This window comes from Balaenoptera acutorostrata, chromosome 2 (genome assembly GCF_949987535.1).
Source record: "Balaenoptera acutorostrata chromosome 2, mBalAcu1.1, whole genome shotgun sequence".
Lineage (NCBI taxonomy): Eukaryota > Metazoa > Chordata > Mammalia > Artiodactyla > Balaenopteridae > Balaenoptera > Balaenoptera acutorostrata.
Genome location: NC_080065.1, coordinates 179,104,571 through 179,131,101, shown reverse-complemented (window position 1 = coordinate 179,131,101; position 26,531 = coordinate 179,104,571). Strand labels below are relative to the sequence as shown.

The 26,531-nt window shown below is 47.6% G+C and overlaps 1 protein-coding gene across 4 annotated transcripts in view; it reads right to left on the bottom strand.

The window, feature by feature from the left end:
- Positions 1 to 26,531, bottom strand: part of DNMT1 (DNA methyltransferase 1) — a 42,158-nt gene that overhangs the window by 8,031 nt on the left and 7,596 nt on the right. For 3 of the 4 annotated variants that reach the window (XM_057540769.1, XM_057540766.1, XM_057540768.1), the window contains exons 2-27: positions 26,203 to 26,239; positions 25,573 to 25,680; positions 25,167 to 25,383; positions 24,270 to 24,348; positions 23,066 to 23,144; positions 20,555 to 20,589; positions 20,063 to 20,165; positions 18,397 to 18,431; positions 17,401 to 17,488; positions 15,649 to 15,683; positions 15,056 to 15,137; positions 12,755 to 12,789; positions 12,390 to 12,438; positions 12,213 to 12,293; positions 12,022 to 12,131; positions 9,223 to 9,341; positions 8,846 to 8,938; positions 7,844 to 7,995; positions 7,494 to 7,681; positions 7,210 to 7,393; positions 5,627 to 5,724; positions 5,128 to 5,275; positions 3,601 to 3,716; positions 3,204 to 3,408; positions 2,994 to 3,127; positions 1,819 to 1,992 (exon numbers count right to left, since the gene is read on the bottom strand). In XM_057540769.1, coding sequence (XP_057396752.1) covers positions 1,819 to 1,992; positions 2,994 to 3,127; positions 3,204 to 3,408; positions 3,601 to 3,716; positions 5,128 to 5,275; positions 5,627 to 5,724; positions 7,210 to 7,393; positions 7,494 to 7,681; positions 7,844 to 7,995; positions 8,846 to 8,938; positions 9,223 to 9,341; positions 12,022 to 12,131; positions 12,213 to 12,293; positions 12,390 to 12,438; positions 12,755 to 12,789; positions 15,056 to 15,137; positions 15,649 to 15,683; positions 17,401 to 17,488; positions 18,397 to 18,431; positions 20,063 to 20,165; positions 20,555 to 20,589; positions 23,066 to 23,144; positions 24,270 to 24,348; positions 25,167 to 25,383; positions 25,573 to 25,680; positions 26,203 to 26,239 — 2,784 coding nt within the window. The remainder of the gene's footprint in view (positions 1 to 1,818; positions 1,993 to 2,993; positions 3,128 to 3,203; positions 3,409 to 3,600; positions 3,717 to 5,127; positions 5,276 to 5,626; positions 5,725 to 7,209; positions 7,394 to 7,493; positions 7,682 to 7,843; positions 7,996 to 8,845; positions 8,939 to 9,222; positions 9,342 to 12,021; positions 12,132 to 12,212; positions 12,294 to 12,389; positions 12,439 to 12,754; positions 12,790 to 15,055; positions 15,138 to 15,648; positions 15,684 to 17,400; positions 17,489 to 18,396; positions 18,432 to 20,062; positions 20,166 to 20,554; positions 20,590 to 23,065; positions 23,145 to 24,269; positions 24,349 to 25,166; positions 25,384 to 25,572; positions 25,681 to 26,202; positions 26,240 to 26,531) is intronic. The other variant, XM_057540767.1, reaches the window with a different exon arrangement.

The window sequence follows — 26,531 nt, the reverse complement described above, 5'->3', positions numbered from 1 at the left end:
CAACCGTTACGAGTGGCTGAACATGAAGCCTTAAAAAGTAGTCTCAGCATGACTGACCAGTGACAATAACCACTTAAATTCAAACACCTTAAACTAATGCAGCTAAGTACCCTTAGAACAGATTTAGAGATTCAATCTCACCCACACTTTAAAATGGGTACTCTCCATCTGTGCTCCGGGTATAGTCGCTAAGGCTGTTCAGGTATTCCCCGCTCCCAGCCTCAGGGCAGGACTGTACTTCCTGGCACGTGACTCGTCCAGCTCCACACGTATGCGCAGCAGAGACGCACAAGAGCCTGGAGCAGGAGCACTGAACCGCCAGGAGAGCCTGCAGCGAGCTTCCCCTTGCCTCAGACTGGCAACTGCTGAGAAGGCAGAGGCTCTGTCAGCCCAGGTCCCTGCATGACACAACAGTCCGAGTCCCCTGAGCCACAATGGACACACAGTACAGGCAAGAAGTAAGCTTCTGGGATTTTAGAGTTGTTACCATGGCATATCCTACACTCTGACTGAGGCATCGACCCAGAGGCAATGCGGGAGAGGCATGGGGAGAAGACTCGCCGTCTGGGCAAGCCGAATTTGGCCTGACCACGTACTGGCTAACTCAGGCCATCAAATCAGATGCCAAGCTGCCAAGACCGCAGGGCTGCATACTTTGAAGACTGCAGTTCAGGGAGGCAGCTGCTGTGCTTTCCAGTCAGACCCCCTGAAGTCTGACGGGCTCCAGAGGTGTCTCTGAACACCTGTGCTCTCGCTTCGGCTGTGCCAGGAGCACCTGGTAAACAGCACTACAGGGAGTCCTCCCCTTCGAGGCCGAAAACTGGAGCTAAAGGGCGTGATGCACACGCACTGCGCGGGTCCGGAAGGACCGATGTTTTGTCATTTACGGTGACTGAATGGAGGCTGGGGACTGGGCTCCGGTTAGGACTCGAGGAAAATGGAACTGCACGTCGGGAAACTGAGCTGACTAAGCTCAGAAAATGTTGGCTGTAAATCCAACCACGCACTAGTTCTTAGAACGAACAAGGAATGGATCAAGTGTGGACAATATCTGTGGCTTTGATTTTTCCCTGAAGAGCGTCAATTCTCTGATGTGGAAGTCTTTTTTTTTTTTTTTTTTGGCTGCGTTGGGTCTTCGTTGCTGTGTGGGCTTTCTCTAGTTGCGGCGAGCGGGGGCTACTCTTTGCTGCGGTGTGCGGGCTTCTCATTGTGGTGGCTTCTCTTGTTGCAGAGCGCGGGCTCTAGAGCACAGGCTGAGTAGTTGTGGCGCGCGGGCTTGGTTGCTCCACGGCAGGTGGGATCTTCCCGGACCAGGGCTCCAACCCGTGTCCCCTGCATTGGCAGGCGGATTCTTAACCACTGCGCCACCAGGGAAGTCCCGGAAGTCTTTTGATGCAATTCCCATTTACCAAGAAGTAACTCACAGTCAGCCTTTACTTTAAGCCAGGCGCTGTGCTAATAAGCCATTTTCTTTTAACTCACTTATTCCTTAGGGGCCTGGCAGGCAAGGTACTCCTCTCCCCATCTGATAGATGGGAACTGGGAGGGGGTCTCTGCCATGACCAGCTGGGCAGGAACCCACCACTGACCCTAGTGCTCTCTCCCTTAGCCAGCAGGCTCTCTGTCTGACTTCTTTCACAGACAGCTTGACTGCCACAGAATTACAGTCGCTCTGCACTGGACGGCTGGATAATGTCTGCTCGCCCCAGATGACACTGTGACAGCTCGGCAGCAGCAGGTACTGGGTGGGGGACACTGTGGAGCCAGCTCTGTACTGGCCCAGAGCTCCTGGCCCTGACTGCAGCAAGGGGCACTCACTTGAAGGTGAAGGCCTCGGGGGGGAGGTACACGCCATCGCCCACTCGATACTGGATGCCGTTCTTGGTGGCTAAGCTGTAGAGGACCCGGCCATCCAGGTCCTCGAGCTGCTCCATGACCCTGGGAATCTCTTTCTGCCTCATTTCAGCCAGACGTGCGCAGCTTGCACAGAACCTGAAGGAGTGAAGGACAGAAACCAAAGGCCCTTAAGTGGCTGTTAGTGACCACAAGCAGCTGCCACTGGCTTAATCCAGACTCTGGTGACCAAGAGGAAGGATTTACAGATGTTAGGAGGAACTGGCTTTCCTGCACTTTAATGTTCACACTTGGAAAGCACTTATTTGGGACCAAAGCCCAGAGATACACACGATAGGAAAATGACAAGCCAACCCCACTTTTGAGTAGTTGATATAAAAACCCTAAGACATTAACAAACAATCTAGAATATGGTCAAGAATCCACCACGAGCGATAATGCAGACGGTGGTAAAGACAGGAACTCCAAACATCAGAGGAGGCTCACACTATCATCTCTAAAGGCTGAAGAGGTATTTGGTAAAATTCAACATTATTTCTGATTAATAAACCCTTAAAAGGAGAGTTAGAGATTGCCTTAAAAACAGATCGAGTCAAAAGGCAGCCCCAGGTTGACTGGAGAAACACCAGAGGCATCGCAGCGAGCCCTCCTAGCCTCGGCCCTGTCGGCCTCACTGTCACACACTGCCCGCTCTGGAGGTGCCGGCTGCCACTTTTAGTTAAAACAAGTGAGGTACCAAGGTTAGAAAGGAAGACGTGGAGCGCTAAACATTTTTTAAGAAGCAAGCCTCCCTAAAAGCATTCAACCACCAGTTAGAACAAAATGGAATCAAAGATCTCGCTTACGAGAAAAGACACAAGATCTGTGGTCACTGAGGAACCCAGCAAGGCACATCCCGTCCCTGGATGGGACAGCTTCTCATGAGGGTCACTCCCCAGCAGGCTGTCCACACACTTACAGCCACTGCAACCAAGTCAGGCTGGGCTTTGGTTGGTGAGGAAGACAACCAGAAGACGTGGGGAAAGCGAAGCCAGCAGAGAGAAGCACAGGAGAAGCTCGGGGTGGGGGGGGTTCATGCAGACGCACAGCGTCCTCGAGCACCAGCAGAGCGGCCCGAGGGGCCCACTCGCGGCACTCACTTGTACTTGTTGTCCTCCATTGGCAGAGTTTTTGGAGGGGACTCAAACCTTGCGTAGTCTTGGTCATACCACAGCTGGTAGAAATAGGTCTTTCCGTCATCCTCCGACATCAGGGCCTCAGGGTCCACGCCTCCCTAGGGACGAGGCTGCCGTCAGCCATGATGACCCCACACATCGAGGAGGGGCACACAAGGGGCGCCAGGCACTCACCTCCAAGGCCCAGTTTTCCGACAGGGCTTTATAGACGACCTGCACTTTGCTGTGAATGTATGAAAGCTGCATGTCCTCACATTCGTCTACCAGGAACAGCTCCAGGGGGTCCGACGTGGCCCCGAGGACCGTGTCCGTCCCAGCACAGAACCAGTGGGCGTGAAACATCTGCCCGTTGCTGCTGTCCTCCCACAGCGCCGTGACCCTGGAGCCAGAAGAGGAGGCGGGAAGAAAGTTCTAACTTGACCGGCAGATCTGGACCGAGTCTCCTTGGGGGACATGTATTTTTTGGTTTTAGTATAGGGCAAAGAGCTGCTGCTATTCTTACAAAATAGGCACCTCCTACTTACTCAACAGAAAGTGTGGGCTGAAGTCAAGCAGAGGGAAGGACACAAACCTTGCTAAATACAGTGGTTTTGAAGAATCATCTGGAATAACAGAAACACAGTCCCCCACTTCCAGGGTTTCCGAGTCGATGCATACCTTCTTATAGTAACTCTTCTTCCCATCGGTCTGAAAACAAGAGCTTAATTTCAGGTGAGGATGGGTTTGAAGGTCCACGCTAGGCTTGACCTGCGTGTTCCTGTTACTTTACAGGAAAGTATCACTCCTAACAATTTCTCCAAGAAGCTGCGAGCTCTACCAGCCTGGCTACTATAGAGAACATCCAACTTCTTTGGCTGGAAGCCTGCAGCAAAGGCCGCTCACATCCCTCTATCACCACCTCTGCCCTCTTGTCTCAGCAGCAAATGGGATTCTAGCGTTCAATTGTAATGGCACCGTACCCCACTCCCCACACCTCCCTTAGCCACACGGACCTCCTTCCTTCTCTCCCACAAGGGAAGCTGGTCCCACCTCAGGGCCTCTACTCTGGTTCCTCCCCAGACCTTCATGCACTGGCTACTCTCCAAACTTTCGGTCTCAGCTCAGACGTTGCCCCACCAGGAAGCCTCCGTGGCCCCAGCACCCCGCCTGCCCCCCACCCTCCTGACAGTACGTGTGTCACAGGCAGGGGCTTAGTTACGCCTTGGCCTAGAGCAGCATCCAGCAGGGTAGGCCTCACGCTTGTTGAGGGAACTGACCATCTTTGGCTTATGGACATCTAGGGAACAACACTGAGATGACATTCACTCTCCAGCTTTGGTTAAGGATTTGACCCTTACAGGCAGGTAACCACAGAACCCCCAGGAGGCGGTCTGCTAGTGCCCCCAAACACCTACTCCTAGGCCAGAGGGGACTGTGAAGGCTCTCTTCAAAACAAGCTTGGAAGGGGAACCAGTCTGACACCCCAAGAACTGTATCAAATGACCATTTTGGGGACTTCCCTGGTGGCGTGGCGGTTAAGAATCCCCCTGCCAACGCAAGGGACACGGGTTCGAGCCCTGGTCCAGTAAGATCCCACATGCTGTGGAGCAACTAAGCCCGTGCACCACGACTACTAAGTCTGCGCTCTAGAGCCTGAGAGCCACAACTACTGATCCTGCGTGCCACAACTACTGACGCCCGTGTGCCTAGAGCCCGTGCTCCCCAACAAAGAGAAGCCACCACAATGAGAAGCCCGCGCACTGCAACGAAGAGTAGCCCCCGCTGGCCGCAACTAGAGAAAGCCCACGCACAGAAACGAAGACCCAACACAGCCAAAAATAAATAAATAAAATAAATAAATATATATATTTTTTAAAAGCCCATTTTGGAGTGTGAGGAAAACTGAGTCCTTGGGCGTACAAGCAAAAAAATGCACTTCAGGTGCTTGACCACAGGCCTCGGCCTCTCAGCCAGCTCTGCTCCGCTCACGGGACAAATGGGCAGGTTTCTCAGCTGCAGGGCTCAGGCTGCTTAAGACGTCTGGCAGCGAGATACCACAGGACAACTGGCTTCTCAGAAGGGCAGCACTAAAACGACCAAGAGCCTGCTCCTGGATTACCCTGACAGCTTCTCCAACCCAAAAGATCCGATCCTTGTTCTGCTTCTTTTTCTTCCCCTGATGCATCTTTTTGGGTGATGGCATCTCTGGAATATTGTCATCCACTTCTTCATCATCATCTGCCTCCTTCATGGCCATGTTGGGACACCTAAAAATCAGTTATTATAAGCAAGGTCCTCTTTTAAAAGTAAAACCAATTGGGAATTCCCTGGCGCTCCAGTGGTTAGGACTCTGTGCTCTCACTGCTGGGGCCCGGGTTCAATCCCTGGTCGGGGAACTAAGATCCCACAAGCCTCTCGGCACAGGCAGGAAAAAAAAAAAAAAAAGTTAAACCAACTGAAGGTGTTTTACTTAGAAAACAGGGACAGGCCTGGTGACAGTGCTAGACAAAGGGACCCTGCCTCCTCTGTACCTGTCAACCCAGCCATCCCACACAAAGCCTATTTGCCATCAGCTGGCATTTTCCTCCATTTCAAGAACAAGCGTTGGCCAAACCTACCTCCTCTTTTGGCAAGCCTGTTTGCTCCTTCCGCTACCACCAAATTTAACCATATCCTTACAGGCTTTACACTTTCCACACTCAGGCTGTTGACAAATCTAAAACACATTTAAAAAGTAATCAAACGGTCATTAGTAACAGCTGGTAACCAGTTTTTGGTGAATTTAAAAACTGTACATTTAACCTCATTAGAAGTAAGGGAAGTAAGAGTTAGGAACAAGATACGAGGTTTGCATAGGTTAAGCCTGACACGTGGTGCTGGGACAGGTGTGGGGAAACGAGAACTCGCACTGCTCAAAGGATAAGTTGGTGACCCCACTCTGGAGAACGGTGTTCTAGATCAAACTTAAGCACATGACCTACACCCCAGCAATTCTACTTCTAAGGAGAGAAGAGTCACAGGAAGCCTCGTTAGAATATCAAGCTGCCCATCACTGAGGGATAAGCTGGAAGAGTCACAATGGACTATTATGGAATAGTTAAAGTGTTAACTAGTGTGACCTCCAAACAGCTCCCGCGGAGATACTGAAGGTCACGTGTCAGACACAGACTAGTCACGGAATTGGGGGCACCGCGGTAAGGAGTGTTCCAGCTCACTTCTACTCCTGGCTTCTGGATGTCTTTGAATATGTCATATTAACATTGTCTCTGGGAGACATCTGACTCACCTACTGGGGTATTGTGAGAATTCAATTAAAAATGTGCATGAATACAATTCGAAAAAGAAACAAACAAATACACGTAACAGCTGTGAAAGATTCCAGTTTACGTATACTTTCTTAAAAAAATTTTTTTAAGCTTGGATACATATGTGCTAGATGAAATAATGTAAAACCACAACAAGAATGGCGAGGACGTGCAAATTCCTATTTAAGGGCAGCCACTGAAGACAAAGGAGACACTCTGAAGTCAGTGGCCGGAGTGAACGCAGGGCAGTTCTGAAGGCAGCTGCTGTATTTTTGTGTTTAAGTTTTCATCCAAGTTAAGTCAAATAGATACCAAAATACTGGGTTGGCCAAAAAGTTTGTTCTGGTTTTTCCGTAAGATTGGATGGAAAAACCCAAACAAACTTTGTGGCCTACCCAACAGACCCGATCCCTGGGTCATAGAATTAAGGGGATTAATTCCTCTAGAGTGAAGTAAATATATATTAAAAAATTCAGTAAGAGAGGTCTTTTCAGGCCTCAAAGCTAAGCTGGACAAAGTCCCCACTTTCCCAGGGAATTGATGCCATGAGACAAGGCAGGCTCCTGGGTGGACGTCCCTACTTGGAGGAAGCAGCGCCTCTGTGGGGTAGTCACTCCCTCCGCCCTCACACCAGGGCCTGAGGACACAGTGGGACGCAGCCAGAGCAAAGGCACCCAGGAGGCCAGGCTCCTCTGCAACAACAGTGGCGCTGACGGCAAAGTGCCCGAGCACGCCTCTTTTGACAGCCGTCCCAGAAGACATGCAAGTCCCCCCAGATCACTAACTCTTCCTTCTAGCTTCTGTTTTAGGGGTCACATTTGAGCAGCGAGAATCTCAAGCCAGAAAGAGAAAGAAGTGAGTTCCTCAGAGATTACAAGGGGAGCAGGCAAGGTTACCTCGCAGACGCCACACCGCCGGCGTTTAAAGGCATTCTCCTTGTCTTCTTTGTCATCCTTCTCAATTTGCTCCGCAAAGAAAGTGTCAAAGATCTGGTAGACCAGCTTCGTAGTGGTGGCTTTGGTGGGGCCTCTGTCCTTCTCCTTGGCAGGATGCCGGATGGTCTGCCGCCTTTCAGCTCGCCTGGGAGAGAGTTTCCATGGTGTTAGTGGGCTGGGAAGGGAGCACAGGATGCTCTGCCTCCTGTCTCACGCCTTCAGTCTCATTCCTGCTGCATCCTTACCTTTTCCCCAGGGTGACCCCGGCCAACTTGATCAGGTCTCTCATGCAGGGGGTCAGGAAGATGGGCTGCTCGTCACTGTCCCCAGCCCGATCATAGCTCTCTACTTGTTCCACCACAAACTGGGCGTGTCGAAGGAGAGAATCCTCTGTGAATCGATTCAGGTTGAGCATAGAAGGAGGAACAGTGGTCTTTTAGGGAAAAAAAAAAAAAAAAATCAGAAGTTTCCCTTAGGCTTAAGCAAAACTGGTCTAAATCAAACAAACCATTTCTGCTGACTCTGAACATGTTTTCTAGCACATCTCATGTAAACAGGTGTGAATCCCATATTGTGAATAACCTAAACCTCTTACCTCAATCTTATTGATCAGGTCTTCGTATGTTGAGTCAGGGTTGTTCTGCAGGAACTCAACTACTATCTTGCTTATGTAGATCTTCTCTTGCATCACGCTGAACAGTGGTGCATACTCTGGGCTGGGATCCATCAAAATGTATTCGGCAAATGCTGCAGTGAATAGATGTTTAAGAGAGCAGTTTGAACCTGATGGCAGCTACAGTGGCCTAAGGGCAGGGATGAGGCTACGAGGCCTACAGAACAGGCTAAGAGTCATTCTGTACCCAAATGTCAAAAAACATGAAGTACAGTCCAGCGTTAGCTCATTCAGAAGGGGTCTGTCTGAGCCAGCCAGAGGACGGAGACTGGCCAAGTGGCTTTCCTTTGGCTCGATTCTGGTTTTTGGAATTCGGCCTGGGTTTCAGCTGCAAGAACATGACCTGCTTTTACACCGGAGGGTCAGTTCCAGGGCCAGTTGTAGCTAATATAAGAGGCCATTCCAGGGACTTCCCTGGTGGTGCAGTGGTTAAGAATCCGCCTTACAATGGAGGGGATGCAGGTTCGATCCCTGGTCAGGGAACGAGGATCCCACATGCCATGGAGCAATTAAGCCCACATGCCACAACTACTGAGCTCACGCGCCTCAACTAGAGCCCACATGCCGCAAACTACAGAGCCCACGCGCTCTGGAACCCACGCCACAACTACAGAGCCCACGTGCCCTGGAGCCCGCATGCCACAACTCAAGAAGAAAAAACCCGTACACCACAGCTAGATAGAAGCCCGCGCATCACAACGAAGAGCCCGCATGCCTCAACAAAGACCCGATGCAGCCAAAAATAAATAAGTAAATGATAAATCTTAAAAAAAAAAAAAAGAGGCCATTCCATTCAAACCTGACATGCTTTCCACATGGTCACGTGAGCCTAACACTTCCCAGAGCCCAACCAAGCCCCACGAAAGACAGGAGCAAAGGCCCCTTTCAGATCCCAGAAGAGTCCACGATTGGTCACATACTTACAGGTGCTAAAGCCAAGGAGAGCCTTTTCACCTCCATCAAAGCCAGCGATCCACCATTCATTTATTGGACCAAGATTTTTGCCATTAACACCACCTAAAAGGGGGGAAAAAAGTTTTCTGAAAGGGAAGTAGACTAAGGATATGCCTCTCAAAAACCCAGGAGGGTTAAGTGGCACTGAGTGCCCACCTGAGCCGACACCTCTTATCAGCCGAGCCGGGCAGTCCTTACTGGAGCCATCAGAGAGAGTCTGCTCGTAGCTGCTCACAGCCCAGTCTCAAGCCCTAACTTTAAGAGGCAATAGTTCCCAGTTGAATACTGCTCTCATCTCAAAGTTCTGTTTGTAAACTGTCCCAAACAACCTGGAACGTGCCACTTACCTTCAGGAGACGGGTCATCCTCATATATTGGCTTTGCTGAACCAGAAAAGAGGAGCTCGACATCCTTCTCAATGAGGCCGGTGTCGATCGGGCACAGGTGACCTCGTTTACAGTACACGCTAGACAGGCGACAGAGTGGATTTACCAGCTGACCAAAGGCAGGCTGAAGTACAGTCAAGCTCAGACGCGAGGCGGACTACGTGCAGCCCCTAGACTCAGCTGTCTCCTTGGCTGCCAGAACACTGGCTCAGTGCAGTGTTCTTTCACCCAAACAGCTTCTACCTGATTCGCCCACCTGGGTCTCAAGAGTGTAAGTGTCTGAAAAGGCAACGTGGAGAGGTCAGCGAGACTGACAGTGGGATGGCGGGAAATCTCACAAGGGCGCCACCTGCTACACCCTCCCTCGGTGAGTTGCTAGCGGAGAAACACTGGCTTCTCAAACACATCCTACCCAGAGCTGTACAACCATCCCCTCTAGCTCCAAAATGTTCTTGTTGCTGAAAATGAAACCTCACACCCACTGAGCTGTGAGCCTGACCCTTCCCAGAGCCTGACACTTCCCAGAGCCCAACCAAGGGGCCTGGATCCTGCAGGGCTTTGCAGGCCGTGGCAGTGACACCGGGGTTTTCAGCGTACACCCCCGGCAACTACTAATCTGCTTTGTTCCTGTGGATTTACTGCTTCACAACATTTCATATATGGTTAATTTTGTGCTATGTGACTTTCATCTCATTAAAAAAAATTAAAATGGAGCACATTATACAACAGCATAAAAGGTGAGGTACATCAAGGACATTGGAAGGAGGGACTTCCACCTCCCTCTGAGGGTTCAGCCTCAAGTTTAAGGGCATCTACTGCCTAGAGATGCTCCCTGACATTTGAGAGAATGTGCATCGTTAAGCAGGATGCCAAACTTGAGAAAATCATGGGGTTGGGGTGGGTTCTGCTTATGAACCTGCTCATGCTGGCCTCGAGGCCAGAGGTGCCGTGCTACCCGTCAGAGTCCAAGCAGGTCACGTGGAATCCGTGAAGGTCTGCGAGCACCACCACGCTCCCACCACCCAGGCCCTTGGAAACCAAAAATCCGCATCTTGGACTCTCACACAATTTAAAAAAATTAAAACATGACCACTTTGAGTGGAGTTCCCCTACCAGGCGTGGTAGGCAGACACGGGTCACAGCCTTGCCATCAGGACCTGAAGACGTGGGAAAGATGGACCAAGGGAGGGCAGGACACCACAGATGCACAGAAGAGGAGGACCCAGCGCCCAGCCTGACGGGCTGTCCACACGCTCCCTCAGTAGAGGTGACATCAGGGAGAAGTGCCAAGTCCCAGGCAGGGGCAGGACCCACTGGTTCACAGGAAGGGCTTGTTTCCACCTGCCACTTTCAGCCCAAGTACCAGAGGTAAACAGAGTTCCTAATTAACCCAGGTGGTCTGGCTCCAATGGCCTGATGCTACAAAGGCATGTCATTCCTAGGAAGAGTGTTCTTACTGCCACCTTCCCAACCTCCTATTCTTGAGGAGTGGCCAAGAGACCCCAAGCCCTGACACTCCTGACTACAGCGGCCCCAGCCCCTGGTTCTCCTGAACCTCTGCCCCAGGAATGCCACAGGGAAGCATGAGGCCATGAATGTCAGCAATGCCAACAGCACGTTTCACCTGTGCTGTCAGGCAGAGGTTGAGCCAGGGGACCGCTGGTAGGTGGCCAGCATCCCACTACGGATCAGGATCCTGATCGTGGAGCGTGGGAGACACCACCAACCACAGCGAGTGTACAGGGTACTGCAGGAGAAACATACTGGGGTTTCCCTGGGCCCAGAGCCCCTCAACCCGCTGTGGGGCAGGAGTGTCGGAAAGGCTGCCCAGAAACGATTCCACCTGAGGCTACAACAGGCGATCCGCCCACCCCTACTATTCTCTGGTCCAGGGAGCGGAAAAGCACGTGCCAAGGCCTGAAAGGAGACATGGGCTGGTCCTGGAGCCAAGCCATTTCCCACAAGAAGCAAAGTGAAGCACCTCCAGTGAGGGGGACAGAACGGAACCAAGGGGGCTGGAGAGCACGGGCACTCTGCTCACTCACAGGCCCGTCTGGGCCCTTCCAAAGGTACAGCCCAGATGCCACGGACCTCCACGCCGAAGACCCTGGCATCACTGCCACGGCCTGCAACGCCCTGCAGGGTCCAGGCCCCTCCCCGGGCCCCTGTTCCCCTACCACTCACCCCCAGCCCCTCTACTCCAGCCACACAGCCTCTCACTTAGTCTCCCCCAGCCAACGTGCCCACCTCCCAGCCTCCACCTGCTTCTCCTGGATGTCTTTCCCTCACTATCCCCTCGGCTTGTTCTCAAGCCACCGAGGTCTTTGCTCCAGTCCCTTCCTCTCCATTCTAAACAACTTTCCCCCACCCGCTCTCTGCTCCCCATGCTTTTCACATCTGTCACAGTGTTACTACCTGACAGGCTTAACTTTTGTTCTGCCTCCATAAGACCAGGGAGCTGAGGTGCTGCATCTGTAACACCTCGTGCAGGACCTAGCACACAGCTGGCCCTCACCTGAATGAGCTTCAGAATGCACACCTGCTCAAGAGCTAACAGGTAGAGCTGTAACCACCCGCCCACCCGCCCCACCACCACCAGCAAACGTCTACCAGACGTCTACCAGCTTGCTGGCCCTTATCTCGTGTTAGCAGCTTAAGAAATGTTGCAGGTTAGGTGTTAAAAACTTCACTAGGATATTAAGAACTTAGGTGTCTTTAGGAAAATGCCCCGTTACGATAAAGCAGAGGCGTATCAGTTACCTGAAGCAGGTCAGTTTGTGTTGGGGAAAATCCTCGTAACTCTCAAAGCCAGATTCATTGGCATCAAAGATGGACAGTCTCTCATTTGTCAACAACTGTATCTCTTCCACCTGAGAGACAATGACCATTAACTAGAGACACAAGAGACAGGAAACTATCAATATAAGGCTGAAAACACAGCTGGAACTTACTGCATCAGGGGGATGCTGTTCATATCTTAGCTCGGGGTCATCCAGGTACTGTCCGCACTCAATGCACTTCAGAGGATCGGTCTGTGGAGGCACGAACACAAACGGCACTCAGAGGGCCAGCCCCAAGCAATCGCATTAGTGGCGCACAACTGGTTTTACTCCCAGATATATGTTTACCTTGGAGGACAATACTGCCATTTTGGTTCGAGCCATTTTCTTCTCAGTTCTGGGAACGAAGCAGATTTTTTTAGTCATTTCACAACATATCAGAATCTGCCATCAGTTATACCTGATCCACCAGACACAGATGAGCACCCCCTGCTGCATAAGGGACGAGGTGCGAGGCCGTAAGCGTCTTCACCACGCGGAGGGGATCTGCCTCACACGGCAGAATTGGAACGTCTCGGTCCTGGGCTCACACTCCATCACATACAAAGCTAAGGCTGCTCTAGAATTCACTAAAAGCCCCTTTATCTTTCTTTCTAGGACAACCATTTTAATATTATGATCTGCTTTGTATAAAGACAAAAATAAGTTCTTACGGTTCTTTGCATGTCGTTCTGCGTCTCTTCTCCTCCTAAATGGAGAAAACAAAAGAGTGAAAGGTAAAAAAGTATTTTCCATCTGGATAATGCTTCAGAGTTAAGAATTTAATGTACATGGTTATCACAAAACCTAGTCAGAGGCAGGAAGGCAGTCAGAGAACCAGTGAGACCCAAGCCATCTCCAGTGTCTAGTCTTATAAACAAAATTCTTTTTTTAAAATAAATGTATTTATTTTCTTTTATTTATTTTTGGCTGTGTTGGGTCTTTGTTGCTGCACGTGGGCTTTCTCTAGTTGCGGCGAGCAGGGGCTACTCTTCGTTGCAGCACACGGGCTTCTCACTGTGGTGGCTTCTCTCGTTGCGGAGCACGGGCTCTAGGCACGTAGTAGTTGTGGCACGTGGGCTCAGTGGTTGTGGCGCACGGGCTTAATTGCTCCGTGGCATGTGGGATCTTCCCGGACCAGGGCTCAAACCCATGTTCCCTGCATTGGCAGACGGATTCTTAACCACTGCGCCACCAGGGAAGCCCCTAAACAAAATTCTTATAACCAGACTTCCTTAAAAGACTCATAAGACCACTTTAAAAAAACAAACAAACAAACAAAAAATAGCTTTACTGTATAAGTGGTACCTCAGAGTAAGTATATAATTGAAGAGGGGTACTATGGACTGAGTTGTGTCCCTGGCCCCCCACCCAATTCCTACGTTGAAGCCCTAACACCAAATGTGACTGTATTTGGAGATAAGGCTTTTAAGTAAGTGACTATGGTTAAATGAGGTCACAAGGGTGTGGACCTAATCCAATAGGGCTGGGGACCTTATAAAGAGGAAGGGACACCAGAGCTCTTTCTCCCTACGTGCTTGCACAGGGAAAGGCCATGTAAGGACCCGGCAAGAAGGCAGCCGTCCACAAGCCAGGAAGAAAGACTTCTCCAGAAATTAACCCTGCTGGCACTTTGAACTTTTACTTCCAGTCTCCAGAACTGTAAGAAAATACATGTCTATTGGTTAAGTCACCCAGACTGTCATATTTTGTTACGGCAGCCCCTGCTGACTAATATATGAGAAAATTTATTTTTAGAATTATTTTGGGTAAACGAAGGAATGATAGAACACAACTATCACAATCTGCAACTCCCAGTGAAATAATGGATTTAAGCAATGACTGTTAAAAACATCAGGCGAAAAGCTGAGGGGAACTTTATAATGGATGGATCAGGCAGAAGGCACCTGAGCTCAGTGATCAATCGTAACACCTCAAAAAGATAACCATGCCTTATGGTATGATGTAACAGGAAGTACACAGCATCACCTCAGAAGTATTCTGGGAAACAAGAGACCTGCCTCTGGTCAAGCCTCTGGACCTAACTACCGGTCTGCAGGCGGACAGGGCTGGAGGGATATGTCAAGCCTGAGAACCCACAGATGCTACAGGTAAGCTGGCTGGTTCCACCAACTGCAAGTAAGAGGACAGGGTGAAGCTGCAGATGACATATTGAGGACAAACAGGAACCAAGTATATTATATAGGCTTTGTTGGGGTCCTGAATCCAACTGTTAAATACACAATGGAGACCATCAGGGAAATCTGAACAGAGATTAGGTTTTTATATTATTGTGCTATGATAATGCTATAGTGGTGATTTTTTTAAAATAAATTTATTTATTTATTTATTTTTAATTTTTGGCTGAGTTGGGTCTTTGTTACTGCGCATGGGCTTTTCTCTAGTTGCACCGAGTGGGGGCTACTCTTCATTGTGGTGCGCAGGCTTCTCATTGCAGTGGCTTCTCTCGTGGAGCACGGGCTCTACGCGTGCAGGCTTCATTAGTTGTGGCTCACAGGCTCTAGAGCGCAGGCTCAGTAGTTGTGGCGCACGGGCTTAGTTGCTCCGTGGCATGTGGGATCTTCCTGGACCAGGGCTCGAACCCGTGTCCCCTGCATTGACAGGTGGATTCTTAACCACTGCGCCACCAGGGAAGCCCAGTGGTGATGTTTAAGAAGAGACTCCTCTCCTTTTAGAAGCACTTCTGTAGATACTTCAGCAATACATCTGGGATCTGTTTATCTTCAGGGTGAGGGAGGGTAAGGAGAATGAGTAAGGCTTGGGTAAAACATGCCTAATCATGGGTTGATAACTGTTGAAGGCTGATGAGAATGTGAGGGTTTGCTACCCTTTTCTGCCTACCTTGGGGTATGTTTGAATGTTACCATAAGAAAAATTGTTTAAAAATCACTTTAACATATTCCAGCCAATGGGATATTATGAAACACAGTAGAATTGAAAAAACTAGGCCTTACCTTTTCATCCTCATCTTTCTCATCAGAAACTTGTGGTTTTACTCTTTCAGGTTCTTTTTCTTCTGGTCTCCGTTTGCTAGCTCTATTGGATAAACAAATAAGTCAGATGTTAGCTTAAAAAAAAAACAAAACTATATTGCCAATTCACATAAAAAATGACAAACTAATGTCTTCCTACAGAAAAGCAAACTATTCAGAATAGATCTGGCGAACAAACAGACACTTTCTTCCCACCCAAAAAAGAAAGTCCCCTTGTCACAGTAGCTCCAAAGGTGTGTCACTAACTCGTGATCCTGAAAGGAGGCCTTCAGAAGCCCCATGTGACCCTCAGACGTGGGGCCTGATGAGAGGTGCTGGAAACTAAGAGACACGTGACAGTGCAGTGACGGGAGTGCTACCCACGTAGCAGAGGGTATCAGGTAAGATGGGGTCCAAAGTTTGATTTCTTATCCAGCCCCGCCCAAACTGATCCAATCTTCCAATAGCACCAGCAATTCCCTGTAAACCTCTACATCACAGATCTCCAACAGTTATTTCGCTAATTTAAATTACACAAAGCACAGCACAAAAGCACAAGTATTTTAACCACTTACAGATCTTTGGGTTGACTTCTGTGCCTCTTTTCATCCTGAGAGGGGAAAGTGTGGGTGGAGAAATAAAGGGGGGAAAATTAATTTCTGAGCAAGAGTGAGACAAAACCCCAAAGGATCAGTTAATGATTGCAGCACTGTGGAATGAGAGAACAGGAAAATCTGGGCAGGTCTACAGGGTAGAGATGAGGCTTCAAAAATGTTAACTCAGTTCCCTAACGCCTACAAACAAGAGTTGACCGGTAGTTGGCAAACTTCCTGTAAAGGGCAAACAGACATTTTCAGATTGACAAGCTGCAGACCTGTGTCACAGCTACTCAACTCTGCCACTGTAGCACAAAAGCAGCCAGAAGCAATACATAAGTGAAATGGCATGACTGTGTTCCAATAAAAGTTTATGAAAACAGGCAGAGGGCCAGATTTGGCCTGTGGATCATAGTTTACCAATCCCTGTCCTAGGATAGCTCAAAGTAAAAGGGAATATTATAGCCATTTTGCTTATGTTGGCCAAAATGCCTATAGCTCCATCTGTCATTTGGTCAGGGGTGAAGATGTCATATAGACAGGCATTGGGACAGCAGGAGTGGGGTAGGGGGTGACAACACTAAACTTCGGAATCTAGTATGGGAAAGAAATAGAAGCAGGAATTCCTGACTTGGTCACCAACTCATTAAAAACAGCTGAGCCTCCATACAAACAATACCTTTCGGATATGCAACTCACCTCTAGAAAGCGAGAAACGTACACATAGATTAAATCAGAAAAAAAGTCAACAATATGAGACAAAGCCAAACGTTTGATCTTTTTGTCCTTTTCTGCCGTGAGGCAAAAGTGCCGGCTGTGTGGTCTAAAGCTCCTGCCAGCTGCCGTCTGAGGAAAATGGGTGGTTTGACACCACCGCTAAGATCTCTCTAGATCTGAAGGGATGCCAGGCAAGTGCGGGCAGTAAGGTAATGAATATCCAGACAGAAAAGATGAGAGACAATAAGATGTTAGATAGAACAAGCTGGAGGAAACACCAAAAGGATCATCTGCCATAGAACAAGAAGGGGTGCCCGCTGGAAGCGAGAACGCTCACGACCCAGCAAGTCTGACCTCTGGCTCTGCTCTCTAGATCTCAGACAGAAAACCAGAGACAATCCTGGGACCACCCTAGTTTGGCTTCTCTTAGACAGGGACCAAACTGCTAAGGAGCTTAGGAGTCCTGTGCTGCGGCCCCCAGCGGCTGTATCCCCCTCCCCTGGAGTTCACAGCCCTGTGGATAACCTTGCCGCCCAGGACGTTTACACAGGCCCACCCCTGGATCAATGTACAGTGTTTTAGGGTTTAAATGTGTTCACTTCGCTGAACTGGGGAAGCTGGCAGGGAAGGGAGGAGCTAGGCTCAGAAGAACTCAGGAGACTGACTGGTTGATAAAGCAGCACAAGCGTGATGACACCATGTAACTGGGGGGGCACGTCAAGCCTTCTCAGGGCAGAGGCTCTGAAGAGAAGTTGGTCCCACGCCTTAGTCCAGGCACACAGAGGCCCTCCCCACTGTTATGATAAACAGACAACTGAACACTCACTATGTATCAGGCGCTGACACGAAGTGACAGCCACCAACCCCCATGAAGGGGAGCAGGTAACCTGCCCAGAGCCACCCCACGGGCAGGTAGGGCTGGACTTGAACACAGAGCCCTACCCCACGCCATTGCTCCCCACCAGCTGGGAATGTAAGGATCAGGTAGAGGTAAGTGACAGAGTCAGTCTTTACTTTGTCTTCTCCTTCATTCATTTCAGCCTGAGCTCCTCCGGGCCTCGCATCTCCGTCTGGCTCCTCCTTAGATTTCTGTTTAGGTGTTCTGCCGCAGAACGAAACACACAGTCAGCTCAGCAGCCCCAGTGAGGGGTTTACACGGTCTCCTCCCCAAAGTTAGAGCATGAATTGTCTTTCTTATCTGAAGGGCAAGTTTCCAGAGCAAGAAACCCAAAAGGCATTTATTACTTCAAGAACTATGAACTCGGAAGCACCATCAACACTTCACCTGAGTGTTGCTGACACGCAGTAGTTTAAAAACAGAAGAGACAACAGGGCTCCACTGATCTCTGGTAACCTGATGGGAATCCTGCCTGTGGTGGATTCCTGTGCAGGTTTGCTAGCTGGCCTGAGGTGCCGTCCGGAAAGTCCTCACCTCTCCTTCCGCCAGGGCCCGGCCACTCAGTTCAGGTGTTCTGCCCACCCCAGACTCAGGCCCAGTCTCAACATTTGCTTCAGCCCACTGCCTGTCAGAGGCTGCTTTCCACTTCTGCCCTCAGGCGCTGCCACTGCCAGGAGAGCACACCCAGGCTGGCCAAGTCTTGGGGCTGAAGCGGGTCCACCTGACCAAGATCAGCCAATGGCCACTGAGCCGCAAACATGTAAGCTCAAAACATGCTTACTCTTGTAAGCCACTGAGCTTTGGGGCAGTTTGTCATACAGCGTCTTCACAGCTGTGGGGAAGAGACAGAGCTGCTCAATGCCCTTTAACCACCACCTGACTAACTGCTTGCTGTATGAGCACCACTAAGAACAGGCCTGGGGTCAAGGTCAGCTAAATCTCAGCTGACCTCAGCCTTCACTGTGGTGGTCTGACCTTCCACGAGCAGAAGTCACCCACACATTACATGTATGATCAGTGCACTTAACACTGTCCAATCCATTATTTTTACCAGAACGCTTATTTTAGCAAGTAAGCTTCACAAAGTACAAAGGCATGTTAACTATACTTACAGTTCTTTGGTTTGGCTTCTGAGTCTCTTTTCTTCCTAAGTGGAGGGGAGGGGGAGACAAAAAAAAAAAGACTAGTTAATTTTTCCATTTGATTTGAATCTTTCTACTAAAGAGTTTTACGGAAATAAAATACCTAAACTGATCCTACAGTCTAGTTGGAATAAAGATTCTCTTCTTTCAAGACAGCACATTTTTGGGACTTTCCTGGTGGTCCAGTGGCTAAGACTCCGTGTTCCCAATGCTGGGGGCCCAGGTTCGATCCCTGGTCGGGGAACTGGATCCACATGCCACAACTAAGAGTTTGCATGCCACAACTAAAGATTCCAAATGCCGAAATAAATTAAAAAAAAAAAAAAAAAAAAAAAAGGCACTTTTTTTGGTGGGGTAGGTAGGCAGGAAGTTAAATAACTCTTAGACAGATACTGGTGCTTAAGAGGGATTTGGGGGCAAAATACTATCACTTGTCATTATTAAGTGTTGACAGTCTCATAGAAAACTTTATCAAAGCTAGGAATCTAATAAAGAAATGAAGTAGAATGACCCAATCTGGAAAAGAGCTCCATCTCAAACATGGACAACAAATTGTCTTGAGCCTGAATTTAGAGAGCTAAACACTCCTCTCCAGAGAGCAGAAGCCAGCCTCAGGAACCCCACACACTTTGTAAGGAGATCACAAAGGTTGGCGATGTTAACAGAAGAAACACTTTGCAGACCTTCCTACTGGAAGAAGAGATCCTGGGAGTCTGGTCACAGACAAGGGATTTCAATCTTGCCCTAAAATCCTTCTTTGGAGGGTGGTGGTCAAGCTATCCCACTAGAACCGCTTCTTCTCAAACAATTCAACATGTGTCCCAACTGTAACTGCTGCTAACTTTAACTAGGATCAGGGTAGGGAAGTGATCAGTTAAAGACTACTTTCAAGTACGAAATGATTCAAGAATTATACATCTTAGTTGATTCCCCATTAGGACAAAATAACAGAGACCCATCCTTTAACAGGCTCTCAATAAGGGCACACGCCACCCATTTGAGTTTCTAAGAAACTTCTAATCAATGTCTTAATAAAACCAAAAGGGACCTGCTATTGTTCTACCACCTGTGACTGACCAATGTCAGCCCTTCGTCATATGGGGCAGTGCTGTCTAATGGTAAAGCTTCCAGTATCAGACCCCCAATTCCTTCTCCTACCCCCTCCCATGGGGGTTCAGTGGGTACATCTGTATTTCACAGAACCTTAAACTCTGATTTTACAAAGGAGCTGGAGGTCTGGGCAAAGAACTCGTCTGATCTCAGTTAAGAATGCAACTTTATACCTGGATGATACTATAGCACTTTAGCACCTCATGTGTTTGAAAATGAGACCTTCACAAGGACCTCATGGGCAGGAGAGGCAGGCAGGCGAGGGGACAGACTGAAACTCTGTGACTGATCAAGTAGCAGAGGTCCAGCTGACTTCCAGGCCTACCGCTGATTTACTATCACCAGAGCCAGGTAACACACCTTCCACATAGAGAACCAGAAGAAAAATGAGTTTGAAGAGCATTTTGGATAAATTCAAGGTCATTTTGATCGTTAGTGAAAGTCATTCTGTTCCTACACGCTCCCCACACCCTGACCCCCCTTCCTAGAACCAAATGGGTTCTGAGATTAGGTGGAAGTGACAAACCTGGAGGTGACCAGGCTTTACTTTATCATCTCTTTCTTCTTCTTCCACATGTGTTCCTGGTCTTACTCTTCCCGGTTCTTCTGCAGAGAGCGGTCCAGCAATTCTGCCAAGCAAAATCACACACCCTAAGGATGACTTTCACCGACTCCTCCCGTGGAGGCAGTTTTCAAAAGGTCTTCCTTCCTACCCACCGCCCCCAAAAATCAATCTTCATCTCAGGAGCCCTGAAAGGCACATATTACCTCAACATTTAATATTTAATACAACCTTTAGATCTAGTTCTGATAACGGCCAGTTGCCTCCAATTCACTCTTTGCAAGAGAATTCTACCTAAATCACAAGGTTAATAATCTGACTGCAAACTCGGCATCCTTAAGCTATCTATGGTCACCCTGGCAACTCACTATAAAGTTCTTCTTTTTAGAAGATTTCAGAAAAGTAATTTCAGTCATCAAGATTACATATTGCACAGAAAAGGTTTATTATTCTTACCGTTCCCTGGATGTAACTCTACGTCTCTTTTCCTCCTATGTGGAGAGAAGGGAAAAAGAGAAAAACAGTATTTCAAAGGAAGATCAAAACCAAAAGCATGAGTCAAAGTATTAAATAAATACATGTGATGTGGTTAAAAACAGGGGTTGAGGGGTAATCTGGGTTTGGCGGAGATCTGGGCAACCTTCAGCCTGGTGTTGATGTCCCACCACCCTCAAAACAAAGAGAGGCCCAGGAGCTGGCCCGGCACACATCCGGGCACTAGAGGTCATCTAGTGACGCTACGTAAAGTCAAAGATCCACTTCATGTCAGGAATTTGTTAATACTAGAAAAAAGCCAAAGTAGTAATTTGGGATTCACATCAGGAAGTGATGACGACAACCTAAACTGGACACCAGCTCTTCTCTGATGAACACCTTAGTACACTACTTCCCTACGTTCACAACACTTGCCAACTCCAGGATTTCTGTACTTATGTATCTAAGAGGGATAAAAATATTGTGGTGATGAAACCGATCTACGTCTTGTTTGCGGTGGAGGTTACAAAAATGCTTGCATGCGTACATGTGACTATACATGCATAGTGAATAAAGTCTGTAAATTACGCCGATGTCCATGTTCTGGTTTTGCTATTACAGTTATGTGAGACGTCACCATTGGAGAAAGTTGGGTAAACTACACAGAACCCCTGTACTATATTATACGGAATTAATCTGTATATGTATATATAAAATTCTGCCTCCAGACTGCCTTTAGACTTGAGCTACAACATCAACTCTTCCCCGGGTCTGCCTCTCTTGGCCTGTCCTGCATATTTCAGACTCGCCAGCCTGAAATCGTGTGACTCAGTTGCTTAAATTAATCTCATATATACAGACATCACTGGGTCTGTTTCTCTGGAGAACCCTAAGATAGATTTTATACTAATATACTACAGTAATCTATACATACATATAATCTGAAACAATATAGAAGAAACTGATGAATGCTCGCCTCTCAAAGGAAGGACAGGACGGAGAGGGGGGAGTACCACCCCTAGGTACCAAACAGCCTTTTGTACTGTTTTACCAAATGCATGTATTTAATACCTGTTTTAAAAAACATAGTGAGATCTCAAAACTTTAAATTGACTAAAGTAAGATTCTCTCTGTAGTACTACTTATTTGACCACCACCACCTGATAACACCGGTGTGGTGCACTGAGCCTTACTCTAGCATATCGGGATAAACCCTGTTGCGACAAGTGTTCATCCTCCAAGTCCCCAAGGCCTCTCACACACTGCCAGCGAAACTGCTTCCTGCTTGGAAAAGAGTGCCCCAGTTCGTTTCTTCAGAAGCTTGAAGGCTATGGAAGCCCTCCAAAAGGTTAGAGAGCAAAGAACAACTCTAAAACTGGCACATTTGTTTAAAAAAAAAGACTTGTCAATATTACAAGAGCCAGCTTGCTTTCCCTTGTGACATGTTTTCTTAGGAGGCAAGGGATGTGGCCATGTGACTGGGACAAGCTGTTTCCCTCTGTCTCAGTGTCCCACCTGTGAGTGGATAGTCTGACTAAACTTAATTACAGACATCTGAATAAGGATCATGAACAGTGGCATCTAATTTCCAAAATAAAAACAGGAGAATGAGTATGTCTTTTACAACAGGACGTCAAGTCCACTTCAATGATATTGGTAGCCTTGAGTCCAGTGCTTCTCGCTCAGTGCAACTGTGCCCCCCAGGGGACATCTGGGAAAGTCTGAAGGTGATTTTGATTGTCACAACTGGGAGGAGAGAGAGGGAATGTTACGGGCACCTAGTGAGTAGAGGTCGGGACCTTGTTAAACACTCTAGATGCACAGGACTCACACCCACAGCAAAGGTTTATCTGGCCCCAAAAGTCAATGCCTTGGTTGAGAAACCCTGCCTTAGAGCAAACCACGGATACTCATCTTTAGCAGGTAACAGGGCATTTACTACCCACCTGTAAACCTACAGACTTCCCGACTTACACAGCTAATCCTGTGGCAGGACTGAAATAGATAGCATGTGACCATCTGGTATCTAGGTTTGCCCCTCAAGTCACATGGGACAGTGCTAGAGACTGACATTTTCTATACTGGAGGCCTTTGGCAAGCCACCAGTTTTCTAACCTAAAAAGTCTAAGCAGCATTATTACAATACACATAATAGTATGACAATTCTGCTTTTATAGAGAAATTAGATGTGGGAAAAGAGCTTATCTGACATCAGAAGCAAATGCTTTAAACACATCACATCTGCTGGTTTGACTGTCAAATCTTGACAGCTGGAGAGGTAGGAAGGTAGACAGGAGAGAACAGACCAAAGTTACGGGCCTGCTGAGTCCTCAGGTCTAACCATAACACACTTCGTACTGCCCTGGGTCCAGGGATATGTTCTAACACCCTCTCAGTCACTTCCGGTCCATAGACAGACCAAGTATAAATTCACAATTACCAGCAAGTGTACCAAAATAAGGCAGAGTTAAGAAACTCAAACACGAGCCCTACCTGGTCTTTTTCTTCTTCATCGACAGAATCATCTGATTTTGCTTTTTCAGCGTCTTCCTCAGGTTTCCGTTTGGCAGGGCTGTCACACACAGTAAAGCCAACTGTTAGCTCAGCCAGACCCTAGTCCTCCAGTGGGCACGAAACAACTTATATTCCTCCCTACCAAGAGTACCCTCTGTTTGGAAAGATTCAGGGCATGGACACCCTCTTCCCTCCAAGGAGAAGCCCTTTCTGCCAGGACATTAAAAGAAGCTTCGAGCTTAATGTTTCTTTGGATGACAGGTTTAGAATACCACCATTTTGCAAACCTTAAGAAATAATGGATCTAGACTTTGATCAACGGCTGCTAGAAGCACCGAAGAGACATTACATGCCTCTGATGGACAGCCCCATGCCATCAATGAAGTCTCACAAAATAAAGCTGGAATCTGATCAAGACTCTAGACCTAACTACCAGTTTACAGAAAACTGGAGACAAGGGAACACATTAACCACCAAAACGATGCAGTCAGCCAGACCTAGAAGCTATTAGACAAAAGACCTATTTTCTTTAAATAAATGGCAAGAAAATAAGGAATCTATCACTTGAAAGGCTTAAGGAGCAAATCAACCAAACTCTGTTACACAAGGGGAAGTATGAACACTGCTATATATTTGTTAGTAAGGAACTGTTACACTTTACAAGGCATGTTTTGTCTTCTTCAAAAGACTGTTTGCTAGATGTTAGCAATTATAGCAAAATATGAATAAAAAACTTGTCAGAAAAAGAGACCTTGTCATCTAGAAATATCGTATTTGTGGATAAGATGACATGTCTGATTTGTTTCAAAGTAATCCAACTGGGGGGACATGGGTGTGTATGGAGTTGTAATCCATTTGGAATAATTCACTTGGAGCATATGGGGGTACAGATGAAACAACAGCCAGGAGCTGTTAACTGTTGTTGACACTGGGTGATAGGTACACAGGGGTTCATTTTACTATCCTTGGTAATTCTGTGTATGTACATTTGAAGTTTCCTATGTTAAGAGTAAAAATGGATGAGGTCTTCAGAAATGCTGTTCATGAATGTCTAATAACAGAATATCAAAAGGAAAACCTAAGCAATGTGGAATTACTAAGTTACATCCTACTAATTCTATACGTGTTTTACCAAAAACAGTTGGCCCCTAAAATGGGGGCTGTCCATTCATTATATACTGACCCCCTTGTGAAATGAGATGTGATGGTGGTCTGCCTGGTAGTTTGCCTTGTAATCCTGGGGCTAGATGAGACTTCAGCTGCTTAAAGAAAAAGAAACAAAAAAGCCACTATGAATAAAGAGTTCACAGCGAAGGTACAGTTCTTCAGCATCACCAAGCTGGTGCAGAGACCAGGTTCTGGGGATTAAGTATCCTTCTCTTCTTATTCTAAGCAACCACCATCTTGATAAAGTCATCAAATTAGCACCTGCCAGTTTGCTGGGCCATTTTAACACAAGCTCTTGTATGAGGGGCCCAACCCTGAGACGGACAAGGAAACAGAACCTCCGCTTATTTCGCCAAAAGATGAAGTGGCCAAGCACCTGACCTGAGCTCAAGTCCCATGCTCTTATTTTTAAAAATTCCAGAAGAGTTACTCTGACTACAAGCGGGGAAGGAGTCTAAGAATAATGTTTAGCTTAAACAGGCATGTAACTTAGATGTAATAAACATCAGTAGCTCCTGTTATCTTATACCTCATAAATTCAACCGCATTTGGGGATCTAATGCTCTATAACTTGGTTGAAGACAAAAATTGCAAGTATATATCTAAGCTAGTTAGAAGTATACACAAGAGGGAATTTCATGGCGGTCCAGTGGTTAAGACTCGGCACTCTCACTGCTGAGGGCCCGGGTTCGATCCCTGATTGGAGAACTAAGATCGCACAAGCCGAGCAACACAGCCACCCCCCACACCCCCCAAAAAAACAAAAAAAAAACCAAAAAGATACACAAAAAACAAGTGCTGCCGGTGGAGGGGTTGTGTGTGGGGGGAACAGACAGACCCTATGGCGCCGAGTCTGTCCTCCCCTTAGGCGGTACCAGACTCCAACGAGCTCAGACGAGTCAAGTGCTCTTACATTTTGTTTCTCCATCCGACTTGCTTCTCCTGGGCATGCAAAGTTTGGAAACAGGTTTGGGGGACTTGTTTTTCTCTATTTCCACTCTGCGGTCCTCACCACTTGTCTGGCTCCCGTTTTCTAGACATCCATTCACTTCCCGACTGAAAGCATGAGCTCCGTTCTCCAAGGACAAATCTTTATTTAAAAGGGATTTGACTTTAGCCAGGTAGCCCTCCTACAGCAGGAAAGGATAATTTAAGTAGCAGTGAATGTAAACAAGTGGCAATGAGAGAATAAGGAAACACATGCGCTTCCTTTGTAACTATCAGGTAACAGGGAGAGGTGGGATTATTCTGCCTCCCTGGTCACAGACAAGTTACATGGCAGGAAACGTTTTCTAGCCACTGGGATGCTGAGGACTTACCTCTGATAATTCTTCTTTATGTAATTTGGTTTCCAAGTCACATAACTGATTCTTTATTTCTGTCCGCAGAAATTCATGCAAGAGATTCAATTTCTCCTTCACGCATTCCTAAGGGAAGGATATAGGTTTAGAAGTCTCCACACACCCAAGCTATGAACTAATGGACTAATACACAAATAGTTACACTGCCTGGTCACATAACAATGACTGAATGGCAGGCTATGCTGAGTCAGCTAAAAAGAAAACTAAATAGTCACAAGACATGTTCGTGATGTTTCCACTAAGATCATATCACACCATCTCCAGAGTGGTGAAAAATGGAAAGATTAGAGGTGAAACAGACACATAATAGTGTACTAGAACAAAATTGATTTTGAAAAACAGTGTGACCAGGACAAGTTATAATGCAGACTTGAGGCTACAGAACCCAGACTGGGAAACTCGATGAGTTACCAAAAGCTAACCAATAATAGCCTATTAGTCCAGCACGTTAGACAGAAACATCCACGTTATCCTCAACTTTAGGGAAAAGAGAGCCAATTCCACTTAAATTTGTTTTTATGAACTACAGAGTATCTGTCAAATGGTCACATTTGATCATAAATTTTGTTAAGGTGGAGATTACCTTACCTTTTCTGTTAAACTATCTCTTTCCAAATCTTTGAGCCTGGGGGAAGAAAAAGGGAAGAAACAAACACTTGTTAAGCAACATTGTCTACCTGTAAGAATACCAGTTTAAAGAACTTTGGAAATAAGTTTAACATGAATGTTAGAAAAAAATACAATGGTTTTTCCCTCCCCCAGTATCTAGAATGCCCTATTGTAATGCCTACACGTTAAGAAGTTATTTTCGGGCTTCCCTGGTGGTGCAGTGGTTGAGAATCTGCCTGCCAATGCAGGGGACACGGGTTCGAGCCCTGGTCTGGGAAGATCCCACATGCCATGGAGCAACTGGGCCC